Source organism: Amblyomma americanum, chromosome 6 (genome assembly GCF_052857255.1).
Source record: "Amblyomma americanum isolate KBUSLIRL-KWMA chromosome 6, ASM5285725v1, whole genome shotgun sequence".
Lineage (NCBI taxonomy): Eukaryota > Metazoa > Arthropoda > Arachnida > Ixodida > Ixodidae > Amblyomma > Amblyomma americanum.
In genome coordinates, this window is record NC_135502.1 from 82707331 (window position 1) to 82728424 (window position 21094).

The 21094-nt window shown below is 45.8% G+C and overlaps 1 protein-coding gene across 1 annotated transcript in view; it reads left to right on the forward strand.

The window, feature by feature from the left end:
* Positions 1 to 7668: 7668 nt before the first annotated feature.
* LOC144093803 (serine protease 33-like) overlaps positions 7669 to 21094 on the forward strand; it is a 33431-nt gene continuing 20005 nt past the window's right edge. The window contains exons 1-3 of the mRNA XM_077627508.1: positions 7669 to 7833; positions 8839 to 8933; positions 20158 to 20246. Of these exons, the coding sequence (XP_077483634.1) occupies positions 7752 to 7833; positions 8839 to 8933; positions 20158 to 20246 (266 nt within the window). The 5' untranslated portion in view covers positions 7669 to 7751. The remainder of the gene's footprint in view (positions 7834 to 8838; positions 8934 to 20157; positions 20247 to 21094) is intronic.

Below are 21094 nucleotides of genomic sequence, written 5' to 3' on the forward strand. Positions count from 1 at the left end.
AAAGAGCACAGGTGATAAAACAGTCCCTTGTGAAATTCCTATGGATTGTTTATGGTTTGGTTTGGTTTATGGGGGTTTAACGTCCCAAAGCGACCCAGGTTATGAGGGACGCCGTAGTGAAGGTCTCCGGAAATTTCGACCACCTGGGGTTCTTTAACGTGCACTGACATCGCACAATACACGGGCCTCTAGAATTTCGCCTCCATCGAAATTCGACCACCGCGGCCGGGATCGAGGATTGTTTATGTCTTCCAGAATTGACACCATTTAGTATAAAAAAAACTCGGTTTTCGAGTAACGCAGATATCCACGCAAGTAAGTAATTCGGAAACTGCAGAGTATGTGATCTTTGCAATAATATGGAGCATTCCAAGCTGTCATAAGCTTTGGCTACATCTAATGTCCCCAACGCAGCATGCATTTTTTGGTGCCGCGCAAGAAGAATACGACTTTCAAGGTCGGTGTGAGCATTCCATATAGAACATTTTTGACGGAAACCAATTTGACAGGGACTAAGCATATTATTGCGGCCCACAAACTCCGAAACGCGTAGGAGTATTACCCTTTCAACTAACTTAACCACGTTTGATGGCAATGAAATGCGCCTAATATTATCCAGAGAATAGCCGCCACCATTGTTTTTAGGTAAAGGGATCACTTTGGTGATTTTCAACTCGGGAGGAATCCATGCTTGTGTGATGGAAAAATTAACCAGCTGCAATAAGGAGGTAGGGGACTCCTCAAAGAGGATTCTCAACATATTTTATGTTATCCTATCAGGGCCGGGAGCAGCAGTTGGTAACATCAACACTATCGAGGAAAGCTCGGGAATGGTAACAGGAGGGACATGCTGAATCTGGTCCACTGACGCCACAAACGCGGAGCGCAAAGAAAGTACAGAGGAAAAACACTTCTCTAATCCTTTGCCAATTGTCTCAATTGTTTCTGTTGCTTCTTGCGGTGTCAAAACACATGAGGGTCAATTTTCTGAAACCGGAATCTTTTTCCGCGATCTTAAGAATCCGAAAGTGCGCGGGGATTTCCTGATTTTTACAGGAAATCGAAATGCTCGGATTCATAATTTTATTTCTCTTGTGAGATAGTGCGTTTAAAAGTAGCCGCAATGAACTTATAATCATGCCAATTTTTCGGGCACTGATTGTGTAGAAGCTTTCTCCATGCAGCCTTTCTGCGCCCGTCTAGGTGAAACAATCTGCATTGCACCATCTAGCTAAGTGTTCCCTCTTGATGTACGCACCAAAAATTCGGACTTCTTTCGGAAGTTCTCAATAGCCAAGCATATGCCTTTTGCTGTATGCTCTTCAGCAGAAGTAACCGCTGAAGCAAGAGTGGAGCGCAAAGTGGACGGAAACTGGTCATAATTTATATATGACCTTAACTGAGAGCACGCCGGAGTTAAACGGAAATTAACATCAAAAACGATAGGTATGTGATAGCTAGATGTTCCACAATCCACAGACGACCAATTGAGTACACGAACACAAGGGCTGGTGAAAGTTAAATCTAACACAGATTGGATTTGTGCGCGTAGAAATGTGGCCGAACCTAAATTCATGCACGAAAGGCTGTTATCAGTAACCCAATCCCAAAGGCGCTTACCACAGAAATCTGTCTTAAACCCCACGACATATGATGAGAACTAAAGTCGGCGGCCAAAAAAACGGACTTCTGACAATTAAGCAGCAGCAGATCTAGCAGTCTGGTATCCTGCACAACGCAAGGAAAATAAACATTTACTAATGAAAAGGGATAGCGCCCTGGACTCTCAAAGTAAAAAGCCCATAACTCACAGTCTATAGAAGAGGACTGAAAAGTAATCTTAGCCCTGTGACAAAATTTAGAAGAAACTAGTATGAGTAAGCCTCCTCCTGTTGACTGTCGATCTTGTCGAAATGAAGAATAATTTTGCAAATGGAAATCTTTTTGAGAGGTAAGCGAAGTTTCTTGTAAAATAATTATATCTGGATTATGTTTGTACATAAGGTATAGTAAGTCTGTTGAAGCTTAAAGATGTGACCGAAAGTTCTACTGGAGGACTGTTAACACCCCTGTGGTTGTGAAATCCGGGCAGCAGCAACTGCCTGTCCCAAAACAGTTTCTTTTGGCTTAGAGTCAATCTGTTGTTTTTTTTATTTCTGCTGAGAATGTGGAGAAGGGTTAGACTTGAGGGATCCACTGCAGACCGTCATTGCTTCTTTGTATCCTTGCTTTCTTCTTTCACCTAGACAAGGATTTTTTTTTTGTACTGCTTGTCTGGGCAGTCTTATGCGAGTGTATGTGTGCTGAAGTGAGGTGGACAACGAGGCCAGTGGCTGTGAACTATACTCCGTTTCATACATCAGGTGCTACACCGTCAAAGCTAGCGCTCTTCCTTGCGCTGCCTGCATCCGCGACCAAAAAGTAGTGCGTTCCTAATGGCGAGCGAAACATAGTAAATCCTTTGCCTGCAGGCTCACTAAATGGCTCATTTGTCATGAGCTTGATTAAATGCACTGTTATTGCTGACGACACGCTGTCGCTTTCTCGTGCCTTAGGCCACTCGGCCACGGAACAAGCGCGGAGTAACACGCCTCCCTTTATTTTTTCGTGCGGACTACTTGCGCACCTTTCACAGCATTGCACCTGATGTATTAAACGGAGCATAGACATGTAAGTATACTTGCGTAAAGGCGCACTGCGTCATCTTGAAATGACAGCCCGCGAGTGACCTCCGCCTTTTTCACGACGCGACTGCGCATGCGCCCATCCCCTGGCGGCGGTGTCGCGAAACATATTGGAAGGGTCGTGCGCTCCACTAGAGACCGGCCGTGGGAGTGTAAACAAACCGGCTTCCTACGCGGGGTGCGTTGCTGCAGCCGTCGGGCGTTCAGCGCGACGCATTTGGCGATACCTACGAAACGTGTTGCATATGGCTGCAATGCCCAATATGTAAAGGGAAGCAAACTCGGATTTTTTCGCTTTCCGAGCGCTTCCCGGGACAGCCTTCGACGCGAAGCGTGGATAAAAGCAGTTCGCCGGCTCGACGATCGTGGCCGCCCTTGAGCACCGTCAAGCACGTCAAGACAGTGCGGGAATCACTTTGTGACAGGTACGGACGAGGTACTGGGTTTAAATGCGTGTGCAGTCTATCACGAAGTGTTTTATTCATGGGCAGGAAGGCCTCGAATGTCACCGCGGCACCCAGACTTCGTTCCGACGCTTTTTGCTTTCTCAAGCAAGAAGGCCGAATGGGCAAGTGATGTGAGCCGCTTTCAACGCGCGATGGAGCGGGCAACGAAAAAGAAGCTACGAGAGCATTCACGCATGGTGCTAAAATTCTGTCATAATCTCCTATGGATATTTTCTTGTTTGTGCCACTACACCCTGACCAATCCCCCGGTGTGGGTATGTGCCATGTATTAAGAGGCAGAAGAAGAAGGTGCGTTATGCGTGTGTTCGAATCATATCCATGATGAAGAGCTCTGCGTGGTATCTCCGGAATGGATCAATGTGCGCCTCTCACGCTCGTCTTTATGGATGCGCATGCTTGTTTAACCTATGTAGCGGTGTGTTGTGGGAAAATACAGTGAACTGCTAGCAGAGCTGCTTTGTTGCGAGAACGCTTGTGCTTTGATAGCTCGTGTAGCTATTCGGCAGCGCTTGAGCACAACGATTGCTTGGGAAAACTGTTGTCCCCAGTCGTTTTCTGTACTACGGCGTGCACGATGTAGTATCCACCTGTCATGAATGGCAGGCATATACAGCGGAAAACGCCAACCTCACTGATCGGGAATATTTCATTGAACATTATGTTCCGAATGTAGCCTTCATCTCTCAAGCGGCGGCCCTTGCTCAGCTGGTGTTCGCATCGCATGCCGGATGATCGGAGATACTGAAGAATTTGCTCTTCGGTGGGCACTGCAGCCTGCCTCGGACTTCGCACCCAGCCATCAGTCAACCCTAGAAATCCTCCAGGTACCAGGTGCTGCCCAGGACACGCCATCGTTGACAGATTCCAACAAAACGTGCTCCGCAGCGGCACTCAGTCCGGCCGGGTTGGGCGCGCAGTACCCTACCAGTGAGCTTCCAGCGTTGTACGCGAGGTGGCAACACAGGAAAATGAAAAAGGCGGACGTGGGGATTTCTTGGTATCTGTGTTTGCTCTTCACGCAAGTGTCAATCGTTTTCCATCCTCTTTCCTTTCTATGCGGGATTAGAGCCGTCTCAGTATGTGTAACTTAGCGTGGTGCCAACTCACGCTAAGTTAATCCCTTTCCCGCCAGCGTAAAAGGAATTAATGACGGATTGACTGCGACATCATGAAAATCGGCCGACGCCATTGGCTGGAGGGCCTCCTTTCATGGGCATTTGCCGCTTCGTCCTTGAGTTGCATTGGACTATGCCACTGCCGCTGAAAGACCAAAAACAGCTTAAAGCAAGGTATATGAACACAGACAGAAAGGAAAGTCACGCGCCACAGCAACCGCGTCCTCGGAAGCGACTCAACGGCTGCCTCCCTCACAAACGGATGCTCGGGTGGTGGCCACATGGAATGGCAGCTCTGAAGGGTTGCAAGGCATTTTTTCATTTTCTGACGACGCCATGTCTGTGTCACTGGCTGCGACTTTGCCGCACGCCTCTACGTAACTGACGTCCTTTATAAGTACTTTAAAGGGAGCCTGAAATGATGTTTATAAGCATATTCTAGTGCAACAGATCAATATATATGGTCTTTTTGGGTATTCGGATAAAATTTGAAAGTTCTGCGTGTACACAATAATTTAGAAATATATTTAAAAACCTCTGTTCGCCGTAGCTTCCACCCGATTAAGGTCACACAATGCACCGCACGTACCCTAGCCCAATGATGCCATTGGGTAGACGGAGCGAGCTTGAAGGCTGACTTTTCTGCCCACTGACGTAGTCGGGGTAGAAGACACGTGGCGGGCTGTGTCGCCCTAATCGGTTGCCAACTGCTGCAAGCAGCGATTTTTTAAAATTATTTTTATATACATGAAGTCCACGTAGAGCTCTCAAATTTGACTCGATTACCCACAAGGACAACCTCTACATGTTGTAAACTAGTAAGCGCAAAAATACCGGACGAGGGACACAGTAACGGACACAAAAACAGGTTCACGAGTGTTTTTGTGTCCCTTACTTTGTCCCTCGTCCGGTATTTTTGCGCTTACTAGTTTACAACATGCATCACCAACTAGCCCGGCAGCTTGCTCTCCTGAACAACCTCTACAGATCTGTTCTACTAGAATATGCTTGCAAAAATCATTTCAGGCTTCCTTTAAACCTGTCTATCTCGTTTACATGGCCTCTTCTACTCCCTCAGTGCGGTGTTGCCAAAAGACACCGTATTTGCGTCAAAGGGATGAACTTCGGACTAACCGCGACGGCATGAAAATCGGTCGACGCCATTGGCTGAAGCTCCTTAGAGGGATGTGTGCCGCTTCGTCTTTGACTTGCAACTGACTGAATTTCCAACTGAAGGCAGTCGACAGACCCGTGTGTTTTCAAATTCTATCCTATTTACGCCAGTTTACAAATTAAAATTCTGGCTTCTTCACATTCTTTTGGAGGAAGGGTTGCGCATAATTTTTTTTCTTTTCGTATCGTAAGTTATGACAGCACTAAATTTAGTGGCAGACGAAACGCGCCACGATTCTGTTCTCGTTTTAAGGACCTTGGTGTTTTTATTCCAGCGTTATTTTGATTATTTCAATGCCTCATCGATGCTGACTTTAGTTGTTTGAGGTTAACTTCACTTTTGTCACTGACGATGAAATGCCACCAGTGGCTGGTTCCCGCGGGCAAGAGAACAGGAAAACACAATTATTAACAAAAGAAACAAAGGAAACGACACAGTGCATGGAGGCGTAATTAACTGGGCTGCACCGGAGCCAGCTCTGTAGCTGCCAGCATGCTAGGTCTGCCGAGAGGACGAGGAAAGCTCCAGAGTCAATTGACTCTGCCCCGACAGGGAAAACGGTCTCATCGTATTTTTTTAACGTTTTTTGTTAAGACCGGCTGCACGAAGTGAGTGCGTAAAAGAATAAAACTGCCAAAAGAAAACAAACTTTTCTTTTTTTATCAAGCGACATAAATAGGTGTGAACTAGCCGTTAATCTCTCTAGAAGAAGGAGTAATCTTCTGAAAGTTAAGTTTTTCAGCAGATTCTCCCTTAACCATTTCAACGAAACTATGGACCTCGAGCACTTCCGTGCCGAAATTAGTGTCCTTCGTTTTCCGGTTTTATTTTTTCCATAAATCGGGAGCTAAAACTCGGCTGATATTTTATGAGCAAAAATTCAGGTGCAAATCATGTTACTGAACGAAAAGTTGGTTGTTTCTGTATATATTAGGGCTCATTTTATGTAGGAAAACAGTTTACTCTAGGCACTCTTTTTTGTGACACAAAAAAAATCTTCAATTTTTGCTTATTAATTCCATAACCACTATGGAGCACAGAGATAGCTTAAAGAAATAAATCACATATTTCTTTTTTTGTCTCCTTTGTAACAAAATGTTTTCTCCCGTGCATTACGATCTTCTGCACAGTACTTCCGTGTTCGCGCATGACATTCGTGTCTTTGCACACTGCAAAAGTATCCTTCAACGTCCTGTCTTAAACGCACAAGAGCCTTGCAAATGTATGTCGTTAGCACATGTAGCGCTTGATGGTACTATAAGACATACGGTCAGCACCCGTGTTTTGGACTCTCCATTATTAAAAAAAATCATTTTCTAACTTATCTTCAAATCAAGCCGCGTCGTAACACACGTTAAAAGACGTTTAACGGGGTTAACAGAAAACAACGCTGCATTATAAGACGAAGATGTCCACTAACTTTTGCGCTGTTTCTGCAGCTTTGTGCACTGGAGAACTGAACGTTCCTTAGGAGACGCATTTTTGGGTAGAAATCTGTTTAAGACCAATTTTAAGAAATCTGTTTTTGATGCAAGAACAAGGCAGAACCGAATGTTACCCGAAACCATAGGGACATATTTACACTATATCCACCGAACGGCTCGCGTCTCAAGATCAAATATCTTTTCCAGCAATAAACGCAAACAAAAGGTAGGGGTGGGGCTTGTACGAGGGGACGGTCAATTCCATCCTCAATTTCTGTAAAGATAGTATTTCGCATTACGCGCCGAAGCGAGCCTTGAACCTAAAGTGCAGCCCCCTGACGCCTTGAACGCACGCCCTTGAACGTGTCCAGCTGTGCGCGTCCTTCCAATGTCGTGCTCACGCAGTGCCAGAAGAAGTGAACCTACCCGCATTGCATTTACTGCACTGCCGGACCCACCCACCGATGCAACGCATGCACGCGCTGCTCACCGCGCGGCGAACAACAGTTCCGCGGTGCACAGCCCGTGCGAAGGGAGGGTCCGAATCGAGGGCGGCTGTTAAGTGAAGCGAGGATCGCTCCCGTTAACCCACATTCTCATCCGCCCCGGCGCTCCGAGGGCGCGTTATAAACGCTACGTTTTCCCCCGCGACGCGATCTGTGCGCGCGACGCACTTTCTCTCGGCGGCCGCAGCGTTGATCGGCCTTCGACGCCGTGCGGCTGGGGAGCGCTGCGGGACCGCCGCGAGTTTGTGCGCGCGCGCCGAGATCCCACGTGTGCGTGTATACCTGCCCCCCTGTCAATGCTTCGCTGAAGTCGGCGTAAACAGCCGCTTGATTCCTGAAGTCGTCCGTCTCAAATTTTCTGGGGGGGCTGCGCGTTGAGGCATGTGGAAAGAGAGGCTCCGTACCTGGCCTGTCGTTTTGATCGCAGCGTGCCTCTTGATCTGGACACCCGTTGCTGACGCAGGTGAGTGATCGACGTGCTCTTCATGCGTCTTTTTTTTTTTCTTGCTCAAAACCAATAGAAGGCAATATTTATCAGGGATGGTTTTATATTTCCGACTCATGTCAGGCAAGCTGAGAAATCGGCGCTCTTAAATGCAGTAAACAAGCCAGGTTCGCTTAGTTTTCAATCCTTAACAATGTTAAGCGCTTAACTGCTACACAAGCTGCCGTCTCCTTGACTCTCCTGAGTAGACTTCGATTGCTAACGGGTTAATATTAAGAAGTTTTTGAGTGCCTTTTGAAGTCGGCCCCCATCTCACTCACTCAAAACTTCAGCTTTATGAAGTAAGCTAAGCTTCGTTCACATATTTGCATCCGGTCATTGAACTCTCGTTGCGAGATTAAGGGCAATGTCAAGGAGTTCAAACGATACTAGCTGGGACTCGAATAAAAGTATACGTGAGCGAAGTTCTTTGCGCCTTGCCGTCGTTTTCCTGTTTTCCACATCTCCGCCAGGGACCGGTCTAGACGCTTTCGCATTTTGGGACTGACGCCACCGACATTCGCAGTGAAACGAGAACGGAACCGCATTAGCCAAACAACATGCCGTAACACGGCGAGCGACACACAGCAGCGGCGAAGAAGTAACCGGGCACTTACGCTCTTCTCTCTATCTCCCCAGTCTTGTTGCGTGCGCGTTTTAAAACTCCGAGGCGTCGCCGAGCTGATTACCGGACGATTATACAACGAGCAGCTCGGAGGCGGCGTTCATCTCGTAAGCGATACAGTGGTCGGGCCGGCGCAGTCAAACCTATCGCTGGAGGAAAACACGACGCATCAGAGCTTCGTCGTGCGGCACGCCGCGGGAGGGCGAGTGACATTCGTAAAGTGTGCCACCGGTGCGATCAGGCCGCTGGCCCAGAAGGGGGTGGCTGCGAGGCGAGGCAGGTTGGGCGGGCACGCGCGCGGTTTCGGGCTGCCGCAAGACCGCGGAGGCCCACACCCTCTTCACCGGGTCGTTTTGCAGCGTTCCGGAGGAGCTGCCGCTGCGGACGGCAGCTGGTGCGCCGCAGTCGCATCGTCGGTGGACGGGACGCCTACGACGGCGAGTTCCCCTGGATCGTGAGTACCCGTTGGTGTAATTACGCCGGTTGTGTTGTGCAATCTCGTCAATCTTTTAGAATATCAATGGTCAGAAAGGCTTGAGTTGCTACCGAAAGCGGAGCTTGAGTTTTGAAGCTTTTGTCTCGCAATGAGACTGTGACTCTAGGTTCGTATTCTGCCCAGCACCGTCACTGATTTTGCTTAGTAAGTTTGTTGGTTTCGTAAGAAAATTGGCAGTGCGCCTTAATACAGTTCCAGTTAAGTCTGCATGCCGCTGCATTTCGGTCTATGCGCTGACTAAACGCGAATCTCTTTTCTGTTGAGCCATATGTACTTAACTACAAGCTCTTTTTATCTATCCACTGCGACTATTTTCACTCTCTTTATGCACGGAAATCTACCAGCCAACTGCGTCGTTTTGCACAATCACTGTGCTATAGATTCTTATGCTTTTACGGATAAGTCTCGTGCGCTTAAAACAAAATGAAATTTGATACTGCTATAAGCGAACTGCCTATGAAGGTCCGTACCTTTGTATCGAGCAAATATGAGTAACTGCCTGATCAATACCGACGTCTAAATCATACAAATAGCGGCAGCCGCACATGCACATTGCAGAGTCCTTGAACACATGCTAGAGCATGTAATGAGAGATATTTGGTGTTTGTCCAAACTTAAGAAACTACGCTTTCATTTTCAAAGGACATGGTGCAAGAGCAGAGACTGTACACGTTGTTTCAATGTGCCACATCGCGGGTGTGAAACCGCCGCACAAGTACATAGGACTGCTCATGCCGACAGGCACCTAGTGCACTGAGTAGCCGGCGTGCATGCCTACGTTGCCCTAGCTGCCACACCAAAGGAGCAAATAAGGCGCTGCAGTCTACTGCAACGGCACTACCTGCGTCACCGAAGCCTAATGCGTGAAGAGCGGCTCAATTCTTGGAACTCAGTTTCTTGTATAGCTTTCGCTTGAGCGATCGACCACACAACACAATGCATGACCGGCATCAGTGCCACCACCATCTTAAGCCTCCGAAAGGCTTCGAAAGCATACAGCTTTAAATCTTTCGTGTTCATCTTTCCGCCGACCTGCATGTACTGGTACGGTGTCCTAGATAACGTAAATTAACAATTTAAAGAGAAAGTCTAACGTATGGTGCGGTAATGCAATTGCAACATTATTTTTGGAGGCCTCCTAGCACAAAAGCGAGCAGATTTTGCTTTACGGTAATGTGATTCATTAGTTACAAATATTAAACTAACTTCGCTGGAATTGATATACGAGAATAGTTGGAATTAGGAAAAACTATAACAGTGTCACAGGCTCTAGCTACTGTCTTTTATGCCTCGATTCGTTTCTATGCTCTCCCCCAATGCTAGGGTCAACCAGAATATTATTCTTGCTCGCCTTCATGCTTTTGCTTACCTTGCTCCCCCACTCTATTGAGGTTAGAAACTTGCTTCATAATTTTGCAGCAGCGCAACACAACGAGGACAAGAACAAGAAGTGACACAAAGACGGCGTTTAACTTCTGGTTGCGATGCTTTGACTGACGATGCTCATGGGCGTAGATTTTTGGAATGTATAAATTGATGCGTGTTTTTCCAACAAAACATAGTTGTAAGTTCAGCGCCATCTTAGTGTCACTTCTCGCTCTTGTCCCCGTTGTGTTCCGCTGTTGCAAAATTATGAAGCAGTACCAACTTGCCCAAGCTTCCGTTCTTCTGTAGAAAGTTGGGTAGCGTAAAAACAAAAAGGCCGTCCATAGCTCAGTGTAGTGAAAGAAATCATTATTCTGGATGCTTTCTTCACGTTCTGATGGAAGGGCGTGGTATTCCGGAGGAGAACGTCATCGCGGCAGCTCGCGCTTGCTGACTGCGACAGCGGCTGCGCAATCTCAGCCGTGCTGTATGTTAACCATTTTGATTGCAACGGCAACAACCTCTATAGTCAAATACCACTCAAGAACATAGCGGCAGATGCCGCTTGCAGCTACTTGGCTTGGAATGCACTTGGAGCTGCTGGCCTGACATCGCATGGGGTGGCAGAAAAAAGCGGATTCACCACGGCGTAATCGAACTGACCGCTGCGTCATGAAAATAGGCTGACGCCATTGGCTGGAGAATTCCTCTGAAGAACATCTGCCACTTCGTTCTTGAGTTGCATTCGACTATAGGCAAGGAACGCTGCCACGTGCGGAATCGCTTGTTCAGGAACGTGTTATTAGCGAGTTTTAGCACCGCCGTACGGTAAACACGGTAACTACGGTAAATGCTACCTTACGGCACATGTGGCGAATTGAGCCTGGCAATGATAGCAACGGCGACGCGTACCGTATATTTGCTGTACGGCGAACCGGCTACACTAAAACTACCCATTGCCAGGAGCAATAAGGGAGAAAGTACTCATTAGCATCCACCCAAGCGCAACCATGAGGCTACAAAATAAAGCTAGTTTTTTTTTTATAGTCATATGGCCTCTGTTGAGTGGGTGCCATTTTTAACAATCTCGGACAAACATTTTGAAAACTGGAGAATTGCAAGAAGTAGAAATATTGAAGGTAATTTTGATATGTAGCAAAATTTTTATTTTAAAGTGTTTCCACCGATCGCATCGAATAGTTAAGAGTCACAAAAAATGAGTGGGGAACGCCTTTGACGACAGCAAAAAGGCTAATAGAAAAAAAAATGCACGACTGCCGTCGGGTGTTAAGTGCATATATTGATTGTTGCAGTGAAACCTTTGATTCCGCAGCCCTCCACTACAGCACCCCTTTCTTCCTTTCTTCTTTCACTCCCTCCATTATCTCTTCCCTTACGGCGCGGTTCAGGTGTCCAACGATATATGAGACAGATACTGCGCCATTTCCTTTCCCCTAAAACCAATTATTATTATTATTATTATTATTATTATTATTATTATTATTATTATTATTATTATTATTATTATTATTATTATTATTATTATTATTATTATTATTATTATTATTATTATTATTATTATTATTATTATTATTATTATTATTATTATTATTAGTGAAACCTTACATTATATGAAAAAGCTGCGTTCATCAACGATTTCCCGCGGAAAAAATGCTTTTGTCCAGAATTTTTGGGTATGTAAAGAGAAATTTCTCCCCTATTACAAATTTACTTCATCTTGGGAAATACTTATAAAACCCACTGGAACAAGGGTGTTCTGCATTTTCACGCGCTTTGTTCAAACTACGTTAAAACTTTCACTACAAATGCAGCATTACAAAACTTTACGAATTAGTGACTTTCGACAGCCTAGACTGAGCTCTCTTACACTTTTCCAAATATCGTATAGTTAAGTAAATTATAATTATATGTATTCATTAACTTGATACGTGCGGAATCAAAATACCCTTCGCTGTTCTCCCGCCGTGGTGGCTCAGTGGTTATGGCGCTCGGCTGCCGACCCGAAAGATGCGGGTTCGATCCCGGCCGCGGTGGTTGAATTTCGACGGATGCAAAATGCTTGAGGCCCGTGAACTGTGCGATGTCAGTGCACGTTAAAGAACCTCAGGTAGTCGAAATTATTTCGGAGCCCTTCACTTCGGCGTACCTCGTAGCCTGAGTCGCTTTGGGACGTTAAACTCCCCAAACCAAACCTTCGCTGTTCTAGGCGACCGCCATCAGTGCTCCCTTCAGCTTCATTGCCACAGTGTACCTCAGTATATTTAAGCCAAGAGACCGGTCACGTGGGAACCCCAGTAAGCAGATATTGGCTCAAATAAAATAGCGCCTTCAACTGTCTGCCGCCTGAGTAAAATGCCAAAAAAGAATCGAGAGGAAGAGAAACGAACACGCTTCGATAATGCATCGTATTGATCTTGCTGCACACAGCTATTTCTTAAGAGATTCATTAACGTAATTAGCAGCGCATACTGCAATTAACACCACCGCAGAATCTAGGCTGCAATAAAGTAAAGTGCTGTGCATGACGACATATGTTGGATAAACAGTCGATGCCAACGTTTTGTCGAAGCGGCCGTATTGGCGATTTTCACGACCTAGAGGGGGCGTTACAGTTTGACTAATATGGCGACACTACGGAGGATTGCATCTGGATGCAGCCTCTACTGCGTTTTATAAGTTCATTAGCGCACTATGGAAGGTAGAGACCTCCTCTGACAATCAGGAGAACGCGTAAACGTGTTCCTACGCGCCTCCTCCTCTGCGTGTCGTCTGCTCGCCGCATACATAGATGTGGTTAGAAAAGATCATAACAATAATTAATTAATAATTGTTTTTTTTGGGGGGAAGAGAAATGGCGCAGTATCTGTCTCATATATCGTTGTACACCTCAACCGGTTATCTGGTTAGAAAAGAGCATAAAATTCAAAATTGATTTTTGAAGAAAGAAAATGGTGCAGTAACTGTCTCACATATCTCGGTGGGCACCCGAACCGCGCTGTAAGAGAAGGGACAAAGGAGGGAGTGAAATACGAAAGGAAGAAAGAGGTGCCATAGTGGAGGGCTCCGGAATAATTTCGACCGCAGCCGTGGCCCAGTGTGTTGGGTGCCAGTCACGGCTGCGGGAGGTGGTTGGTTCGAAACCCACCGCCGGACACCCACCGGTAAAAATGGGTACAAGCGGCCCCCGGCCTGGCGCCCGGCTTTCTTTAGGGGTGTCCGCTTGGGAGAAGCTCCGTAAACCCCGCTTCGCCCCTCGCGGGCGAAGGCCCAGTTTCGAACGGTGGTATCCCTTCGGCCAACGTGGTTACAGTGAGAACGACCCTTGATCGAACTGCTGCATCAGTGCATCAGTGCGATGGCCTTGTGGTAGAGCATCCGCCTCGCATTCGGGAGGTGCTGGGCTCGATCCCCAGTGCCGCCGGGTACCACCGGCTTTTAATGGGTACAAGATTTCCCCCGGCCTGGTGCTCGGCTCTTCTGGGTGAGACGTTTGGAAACGGGTCTTGACCACAGTTGCTCTGATGGATAAGCGATAAGTTCTGCCGTCAACAACGTTAAATCAGCCTCGTGCGGTAGAAGCCCATTTGTGGCCCCTTTTTTTTTACGCAGTGGTGCCTTGAACTCGGCCTCACACAGTGTTGGGATTTGAAGGCGCGGGCTCCTTTTCCAAGCCATTTCACCCTGAGAAGCCGAGCAGCAGACCGGGGAATGGCTTGTACCCATTTTGAGGAAACCGGCGGTGGGTAACCGGCCGGCAGCGCGAGTCGAACCCACTACCTCCCGTAGCCGAGGCGGATACCCTACCACGAGGCCACGGCTGCGGTCTTTAACGCGCACTGACATCGCACACCACACACTGCGCCTTTTGCGTTTCGCCTCCATCGAAACACGGCCGCTACTGCCGGGTTGGAACCCGGGAACTCCGGCTCAGTAGCCGAGCGCCATAACCGCTGTGCCACCGCGGCGGACAGCGAAGAGTATAAATTAACGGTGTTTACGTAACATGTGCCTGCGTACGTACTCTAAACGCAAGAATTTTGGTTGACGTTACACCATTTATCGCATTCGCACATTCAGTACAGCGTATGCCAAAGGAGACGCAACGATAAGCTCTACCCAGTGGCGTCATCTAGTTGCTAGAACTGGAACCATTTTTGCCAACAAACCGACGCTCCTCCTCAGGACTAGAAGCTTTAGAATCATCACACTAATACACAAAACATAAAGCAAATTTACCACTCATACTTTTATAATAGGCAAACTGAGGTGAAGCGAAAGCACGGTGCCCCATATAAGGACAGTGGCCAAACTGGGCACGGCTGTAATAAAGACGAATCTAGTCCGAAGCGAGGGTTGCTGTTTCTAACGCCGCCATTTCAGAAACGACATTTTCGTACGCAAGAGCTACACAGGCTAGAGTCGGCAAATCGCATGCATAACGCGAGCGTACCGTAAAGCTCGATTTGAGATAGCGCTTTGCACTTGTATAGTATGAAGCACGCTATATATATATATATATATATATATATATATATATATATATATATATATATATATATATATATATATATATACCCTTAATATGTTTGTCAAACGAGCCCCTCATTTCATTTGTTTGTCTGCTAATAGCTTAACGGGGGTCTCGGTTCTGGCAGTCTTGATGCCATAGGTAGTATAAGAGGGCTCTCGCACAGTTTCTGCTCTCCCCATTAGATGACGTTCTACGTCACACTTGCGGTATTACAGTACGTGCTACGTCCACCGCTATGGACGAGGGTGGCGCTGGTGAACACTCTCAAGGTTCGCTTACACGCAAAACATAAATACCTACGAAAGCAGCAGATTGGACAGCCGTCGCCGTAGCTCAGTTGGTAAGAGCACCGGACGCGATATTCGGAGGTCGTGGGTTCGGATCCCACCGGCGGCATGGTTGTTTTTTCTGCTCCTTTATAAGTAATTTTTTTTAAAGGCAATTGATTGGCACTAGAAATTTAAAAAAATAGAAAAAATTCTCCATTCTCCTATGCACCTGGGTTTTCGTTGACTGTTGGTTTCCTTAATATGTTTGTCAAACGAGCCCCTCATTTCATTTGTTTGTCTGCTAATATATATATATATATATATATATATATATATATATATATATATATATATATATATTTCATTTCTTTGTCTGCTAATATATATATATATATATATTCTGGCGCTGCAGAATGCAGAGCCAGTATAAGATGGGCATACGGGATAGTGCATTTAAAATTATATATATATATATATAATTTTAAATGCACTATCCCGTATATATATATATATATAATTTTGAATGCACTATCCCGTATGCCCATCTTATACTGGCTCTGCATTCTGCAGCGCCAGAACGTCGCCTGTGCACTCATCGCAGCTTTGGTATAGTTGGATACACTTCAAGAAAAAGCGGCTTGTTCTCGTCAAAAATCCCCTTCCAGTCAATGGCGTCACCTGATTATCATGATCCTGCTAGCAGGATAGGCTCCCCTCTGCATTGTCTGAGTTTGTCCTCTCTCTGCATTGTCATGCCACTCCCTGCATTACCGTGCAACTACCGCTAGCAGGTTTATGAGAATTGGCAGCCGCTATTGTCTGCAAAGGGGTCATTTGACGGGAAAAAGCTGCTTTTTTCTTAGCTTGCGTCCGACCATACAGCTGTCAGTAACTACCGAGATGGAGTATATGTGGAATCAGATTGCTTAAAACTTCCCGATAAACTCGCATTTGTTTGTTGATATTGAGGACCTCGTATGAGGCAGTTTTTCGTTTATTGACGGAGTAAAAGTACTAAACGAAAGACAGAGAGTAAATCGCTGATTAGGATGGGAAAACGGTTTGGCATGACAGCTGATTGGTGGACGGGAGACGCGCACTTTAGAAAGAATTTAACGCCAATAGCATCGACGATGGAGTCTTTCAGAAAGGGTGAATGACAGAAGATGAACCGAAATTGCCGCATTTAACACTATAGGCACGCAAAACTCAGCGGCTGTCACGCGGCTTGCGCAGAAAAAAAAAGGTAGAAACGTTCTCACTATCGCACGAGTTTGATTTTTTGTGTATGCCTAACTTTTAATGAAAACGTGCTACTTTAGATACGAATACAGATTTTTAATCGTGTGTGCCGGCGGAAAGGAAAATAACATGAGATCGCCTTCTCCGCGCTTTGCTCTCTCATATTGTTCGTAAGCAGCGGATGGAATGCACTTAATGAATGTGAGGCTATACCAGTACAATATTTTCGTTGTATTCGATACGACTGCCTATTACCATTTTGTACGCCTGTGATCACGTTTCTAGTCACAGCAAGGGAATGGGACAATAACGAAGTGCAAGAAAAGGTACAGTCAAGCCTCGTTATAACAAAATGGTTTATAAAGAAATAATGGATATAACGAAGGAATATCGATTCCCATTGGAAGCTCAGTCAACACGGGCTATAACGAAGTTACGGCTATAGCGAAGTAATCGCCGGATCCCTTCAGCTTCGTTATAACGAGGATCAACTGTATGACGGAATAGAGTTCTAGTAAAGCATTATATCATCCCCCCTCCCAATCCTCCACTCTGTTCATAACAGATCACCACACACGCACGCTTTAATAAGAGTTGCCAGTGCAGCCGTTGACTTTGGCACCTTCCCCCTGCGTTCATTAATTGTGCGTGTACATTCACGATCGATTGTTATAAACAGATTTTGATCCTGTACATGTAAAGAAAAAAAAAAAACTCCTCGTGCTTCCGTTAGCCCGTTGTGCTCAGTGATGGTTGCAGACAATTAGGTCCTCATATTTACATAGGCCCACGCAAATCATCTTTTATAAATAGAGGCTCAGTGCTTGATGAGAAGTCCGCTGTCAGGGTGATGCAAGAGCTCAACTACGCAGCGTGCAAACTTCCTGTCCCCATGCTCTCTCTGCCTTGTTGGCACCAGAAAACTAGCGCAATTACACTTACCTCCTCTTCTATCTCATCAACATATATACATCCACGTAAGAGTACTGCTGATAAATATATTTTTTCGTCGAAACTCTGACGACATCGTTTCAATCTTCCGGCGAACGACTCATGCAACGCAGCAAACGGTGTGGTGCCGCGCCGATCCTCCTTCGACTAGTTCGCGGCGCCGCCGCAGCGTCACTCGCCAACAGGCAATTCGAAGTGCCCAGACGGACAGAGCTCTGTCCACTGTGCGCCTAAAAACGCCTGCCGTCAGCCGATTGGGTCGCAACAAACGCGACCCCATATTCTGAATGACTAAAGGCTTGCTTCTGGCTGGTAATTAACATTCCTTGCCTAGCCCAAACAGTTTTCGCGCGCCACTTGTGGCTTCGGCAGAGCACGGAAGCTGATGCCTATAAGCGCAGGCAACGAAGGCATGTTCCGTCTGCAAAGCGGAGCAACTTAATGCGGTTAACAACGGAAGGAAGTTTTCGAATGCTGTACAGAAGTTCTTGAAGTTCGCAAATAGAGGATTTTGAAACATTGGTTGAAATAACCGGAATTAACTGCTTCACATATCTTGAAGAAGATTTTTTTTTCTGTTGCCGACCGTAAGTATTCCGTATTTTTAATGATGTAAATTTACCACCGGACTTGGGTAGCATACACTGACCCTAAAAAAGAGCGCGCTAGGGGACAGCTTACACTCTTTTTAGCTCCATATAGGTTACTTCGTGTTTAGAGTGTAATGTGAAATATTGATTCTCGTTGAAAGACGAAAAAAATTCAAAATTTCGTAGTGCATTTTTCTTTTCGAATGCAGCTGAAGATATTAGTAAGCATGAATTGCTGCGTGAAATTCGCCTTCGGTCTCGCAAATAATTTATAATTGCATTTCTTCGCACACACACTTTCAGTTTCAATTACAGGAGCCGAATGATGGTTGCGACTTCTCAAGTGATGTGAGATCTCGTGAAGCACGAAAAAGTTGCCGTATAACAGCTGTTTGTGCACTTGCTGTCATTCCGTCTTCAGGGACAGCTAGCGTAATAATTGCAGTGAATTAGTTTGGTTTATAGGAGAACTGAAGAGGTTTTAGAATTCGATTAGTTTAAATGAGCCAAATGTGGGAAACTTGCAGGTAAAACATGCGAAATCGTTTTACGCTAGGATTTGAAATGGCGACGTAAACGCTGACTAAAGCGGCATCGGCATTTAGGCTTCTCTGCAGTGCACAGCAACAGGCAGAAGCCGCAACGATGACGTCATGTACGGCGATGCTCACTCTCCAGCAAAGAAGCGGTTGTTTCAAGGAATAAAACGAAAGCCGTCGAAGGCTAAGCTCACGAAGCATTGTTTGGCGGCATCGGACGACGTACGGCACCATGTAGACGAAGGCAGCGGACTTCTGAAATTTCGCCAACAATGACGTCACCACGAGTTTATCCGCACGTCTCCAGCGCAGTGGGGAGAAGCCTGAACATCAATGCGGTTTTAATCGGCGATTACGTCAATACTTTAAATGCTAGAGCAAAACTACTTTGCATGCTTTACCTCGAAGCTTCATAGATTCTAATTCTTCAATAACCTGGAAGTATCAAAAACCATTTCACTTTTCTTTTCACGCCCAAAAGCGACTCAGGCTTTACGCCGCAGTGAAGGGCTCCGGAATTTTCGACCACCTGGAGTTCTTTAACGTGCACTGACATCGCACAGTACACGGGCCTCTAGAATTTCGCCTCCATCGAAATTCGACCGCCGCGGCCGGGGTCGAACCGGCGTCTACCGGGTCAGCAGCCGAGCGCCATAACCAGTGAGCCACCGCGGCTGCTAATTACAGGGAATTAAAATTACAAAGCAGCAGCTGTATTGCAACTTTTCTACCCCTCACATGATCTCATACCTGCTTGTGACGGTCGCAATCATCGTTCGGCTACTGAAACCGGAGCTGTATCTACAGGATAAAATAAAATCAGCTGCAAATTATTTGCTGAGCGCTGGTGACCCAATTATATGTAGGAATCTATGTTTACTAATGTCACATCCGTCAGCCCAAAGCAAGAACACACTATGAAATATTTCATGTCGCCAGCCCATCAACAAATATCCCTACATGGTCGAGAAATATGTCGCCCCCGACTGTGTGGTTTCGGCCTCTGATCAGCCGAACTTGAGTCTTTAAAAACTAGCTGTTATGATTTCCTTTTCGATAACGAGATAGCAACTAAAGATCAAAGTAGTCTACTTTACAATCTTGTTTAAATTTCCTCCGTTCGTTTAGTCCTTTGTTCCATCAGGCATTTGCTCGCTCAGAGAAGGAAAAAAATTCTTTTTTGAGGTTCGGATGCGGCAGATTTTTGATGAACAGCTTAAAAAGCTAGGAATTCACTAAGCCATTGCCTTCAACATTCGCCCTTTGTGACTATCACAAAGCTTTGCGAGCTGTCAGCAAGCAAGGAAAGACAGCCCTGAAACGTGAGAACCAACGTCGAAGTAAAAAAAAAAAACTTTGAAGGCTTGCCAGCAGTTCTAAATTTTGCGTTCCAAACTATCCAGGGGCAATCATCATTTTTCATTCTATATCGACCCTATTCAGTTGGTAACGTTAATACTGACCAAGTTGAAAAATATTTTAGATGTAGCTGGTAGTTGATTACCGACGAACTTGTACAGTCTTTACAAAGTTCACATTCATTCTAAGGAAGGTAACTGCTCGACGTTATGTCAGGTAGAACGTCAGTGGCAGCGTCGTAATTACAATGAAGCGTGCTTTTGCGGTCTTAAAGGATATTTAGCTTGTTTCACCAAGATTTTTTCTGACTTGCAGGTCTCACTCCGAATAAATGGACAGCATGAGTGTGGCGGCACAATCATTGGGAAGCGATGGATACTCACAGCTGCCCATTGCCTCCAGAGGTAAGCTCTACTTTAGCAACGACTACGTGATTTCGAAAATACTCCTGGTTGCCAATACACCCAACCGGCCTTATTTTGGCAAATTAATGTCTTTATTTAAAAAAAAAGGTCACTGTCTACAAAATGAGGGTTGAAGTAAACGAAAATACCAATCCTCTCTCAGGAAATAAGTAAGCGTATTCCGCTGAAGCTTCTCGGCGACGACTTTGTGGTGTCTTTCGAAATATAAGCGTTATTTCATGACAGAGGGCAAAGTTTGTTGGCATTTCGATAAAAAAACACTTATTTTGCCCGTTCCAACACTGAATGTAAGACGCTTTGAAAGCAACGATGGGATCACTATAGACCAAGATCGGTTACTCAAGTTGTCATTCAGATACAAAAGCAATGTTTTGGTTTCCCACAATGACTATCTGCTCTTTCCAGTGTGCACTTGCGGGTTATTTGTAGTGGTTTCTTTGTTCCTTTCTTCCGTTTCATATACACGTGAAGAGAGCCTTCATGTCATAACTATAGTCCAATTTATTAGGAGTTTCCCGTGAAGTGAGAAAGACTACACTAGAGAAGGGTGAAGCACATTGAACTGCTTCGTGTAAAACATCTCGATCAAATAACGAGCGGTTGGGTCAAAACTAGTGCGCAAAAGGAAAGCCCATTTACGATGTCGGAAGACAAAATCGGCCGCCATTACATGGTTACTGAAGACATACTAAACACACAAGCGTGGTCAGGCCCAGTCATTCGCACCGTGTTTTGATACTACTACTACCATTAATAATACCTGAAGCATGACGAAATGCAAAGCCGGTTGTAAATGTATATTTTCTTTTAAACCCTTAAATGCACTG